The sequence below is a fragment of the Engraulis encrasicolus genome, chromosome 20, assembly GCF_034702125.1.
Source record: "Engraulis encrasicolus isolate BLACKSEA-1 chromosome 20, IST_EnEncr_1.0, whole genome shotgun sequence".
In the NCBI taxonomy this organism is placed as follows: domain Eukaryota; kingdom Metazoa; phylum Chordata; class Actinopteri; order Clupeiformes; family Engraulidae; genus Engraulis; species Engraulis encrasicolus.
The window spans coordinates 22,663,589-22,666,088 of NC_085876.1; the positions used below are offsets into that span (position 1 = coordinate 22,663,589).

Consider the following 2,500-nt stretch of genomic DNA (forward strand, 5'->3'; position numbering starts at 1 on the left):
ATGGCAGTGGGGAGGTCAGAACTGTTTTGCCCCGCTGGAAAATATTGACACGCAATGACACAGATGGAGAATAGAGACTGCTTAGCTGTCTGCGGTCTTCATCTTCATCCTCTCTCTCTCTCTCTCTCTCTCTCTCTCTCTCTCTCTCTCTCTCTCTCTCTCTCTCTCTCTCTCTCTCTCTCTCTGTCGGTCTCTCTCTCTCTCTCTGTCGGTCTCTCTCTGTCGGTCTCTCTCTGTCTGTCTTTATTGGCATTACTCATAAATCAAATGTGTTGCCAAAGCTGACATGCAATAAAATGGTATTTAAAAAATAAAAACAAACAACTCTCTCTCTTCCTCAAACTCTGCTACTCTCCTACTCGCATGTTTCCTGGCAGATTTGCTAAAGGTCAAGTGATGGAATTGAAAAGAGAGGGAATGAGAGAGAGAGAGAGAGAGAGAGAGAGAGAGAGAGAGAGAGAGAGAGAGAGAGAGAGAGAGAGAGAGAGAGAGAGAGAGAGAGAGAGAGAGAGAGAGAGAAAAGGGGGAGAGAAAAGGGGGAGAGAGGGGGGTCTGGGAAAGAGGGGGGTTGGGGAAAGAGGAATAGAAGGAAAGGGGAGGGAAGAGGAGGAGGAGTGGAGAGAGGAAAGGGGAGGAAAGTGGAAGAAGGAGAGGAGAGAAGAGGAGGAGAGAGGAGTGGAGTGGAGGAGAGCGGAGTGGAGGAGAGGAGCGTGTTCCATGCAAGAGTTGCTCTTTCTACACACTGGTGCCTTTGTTTAACTTAACCAATCATATACACTACTATTCAGCTACAACACACACACACACACACACACACACACACACACACACACACACACACACACACACACACACACACACACACACACACACACACACACACACACACACACACACACACACACACACACACACACAAAATGCATGCGTATACAGTACCAGCACATGCAAGCCTATGTAGAGAACAGAGGTTTATTGTGCAATAGCAAGACACACACACACACACACACACACACACACACACACACACACACACACACACACACACACACCTTAGCTAGCAGTCACACACACACACACACAAGGTAAACATGCACGGCATTGACTCTCACCTTCACACCTGCACCTAAAACCTCTTAGTCTCCATTTCCTGTAGAGAAGAGGAACTGTGACTTGGTACAGGCCTTACAGTCTCTCACCACGCACGCACGCACACACACACACACACACACACACACACACACACACACACACGCGATCGCGCACATACGGTACACACACCACATACTCTTATTCCCCGCTTCCTCTCTGAAATGGACCACAAGGGAATGCCATTGAGGAATTCTGCGGTGTGTCTGTCTCTGTGTCTGTGTCTGTGTCTGTGTCTGTGTCTGTGTCTGTGAGTGTGAGTGTTTGCCTGTGTGTATGAATTTGTGTGTGTGTGTGTGTGTGTGTGTGAGTGTGTGTGTGTGTGAGTGTGTGTGTGTGTGTGTGTGTGTGTGTGTGTGTGTGTGAGTGTGTGTGTGAGTGACCGTAGGCGCTCGAGAAAGAATGCCAAAAATCTGACTGTGGGTTTGGATAAAATTTGATAATGTTATTCATCTCTCTCTCTCTCTCTCTCTCTCTCTCTCTCTCTCTCTCTCTCTCTCTCTCTCTCTCTCTCTCTCTCTCTCTCTCTCTCTCTCTCTCTCTCTCTCTCTCTCTCTCTCTCTCTATCTCTATCTCTCCATTCTCTTCCCTCTCTCTCTCTATTCTCTTCCCTCTCTCTCTCTATTCTCTTCCCTCTCTATCTCTCTCTCTCTCTCTCTCTCTCTCTCTCTCTCTCTCTCTCTCTCTCTCTCTCTCTCTCTTCCCTCTCTCTCTCTCTCTCTCTCTCTCTCTCTCTCTCTCTCTCTCCCTCTCCCAGGTGAGTCTGGTCTGGGTAAGTCTACTCTGATCAACTCTCTCTTCCTGACGGACCTCTACTCCTCCAAGTACCCTGGCCCCTCCCACCGCGTCAAGAAGACCGTGCAGGTACTCATCCTCATCATCTCTCTCTATCCCCCTCTCCTCCTCACAGCAACTCTCTATCCCCTCTCCTTCTCTCTCTCTCTTATCCCTTTCTCTCTGGACCCCCTCCTTCCTCCCACCACATCAAGAAGACTGTGCCGGTACTCATCCTCATCATCTCTCTCTATCCCCCTCTCTTCCTCACAGCAACTCTATATCCCCCTCTCCTTCCCTCTCTTATCCCTTTCTCTCTGGACCCCCCTCCTTCCTCCCACCACATCAAGAAGACTGTGCAGGTACATTCACTCATCCTCATCATCTCTCTATCCCCCTCTCCTCTTCTACCTCTATCCCCCTCTCCACCCCACATCATCTCTCCTCCTCATCTCTCTATCATCCTCTCTGTGATCCCTTTCTCTATGGACATTATGTGATTAGGTAAATCAAACATGTCGATGCCACGTCCCGAGCGAATAAAGCGACTTCATGGCGAAACAACTTCTGCTACCTC

The 2,500-nt window shown here is 49.0% G+C and overlaps 1 protein-coding gene across 1 annotated transcript in view; it reads left to right on the forward strand.

The window, feature by feature from the left end:
• Positions 1-2,500, forward strand: part of LOC134435984 (septin-7-like) — a 49,680-nt gene that overhangs the window by 19,731 nt on the left and 27,449 nt on the right. Inside the window, exon 4 of the mRNA XM_063185014.1 lies at positions 1,907-2,013. Coding sequence (XP_063041084.1) covers positions 1,907-2,013 — 107 coding nt within the window. The remainder of the gene's footprint in view (positions 1-1,906; positions 2,014-2,500) is intronic.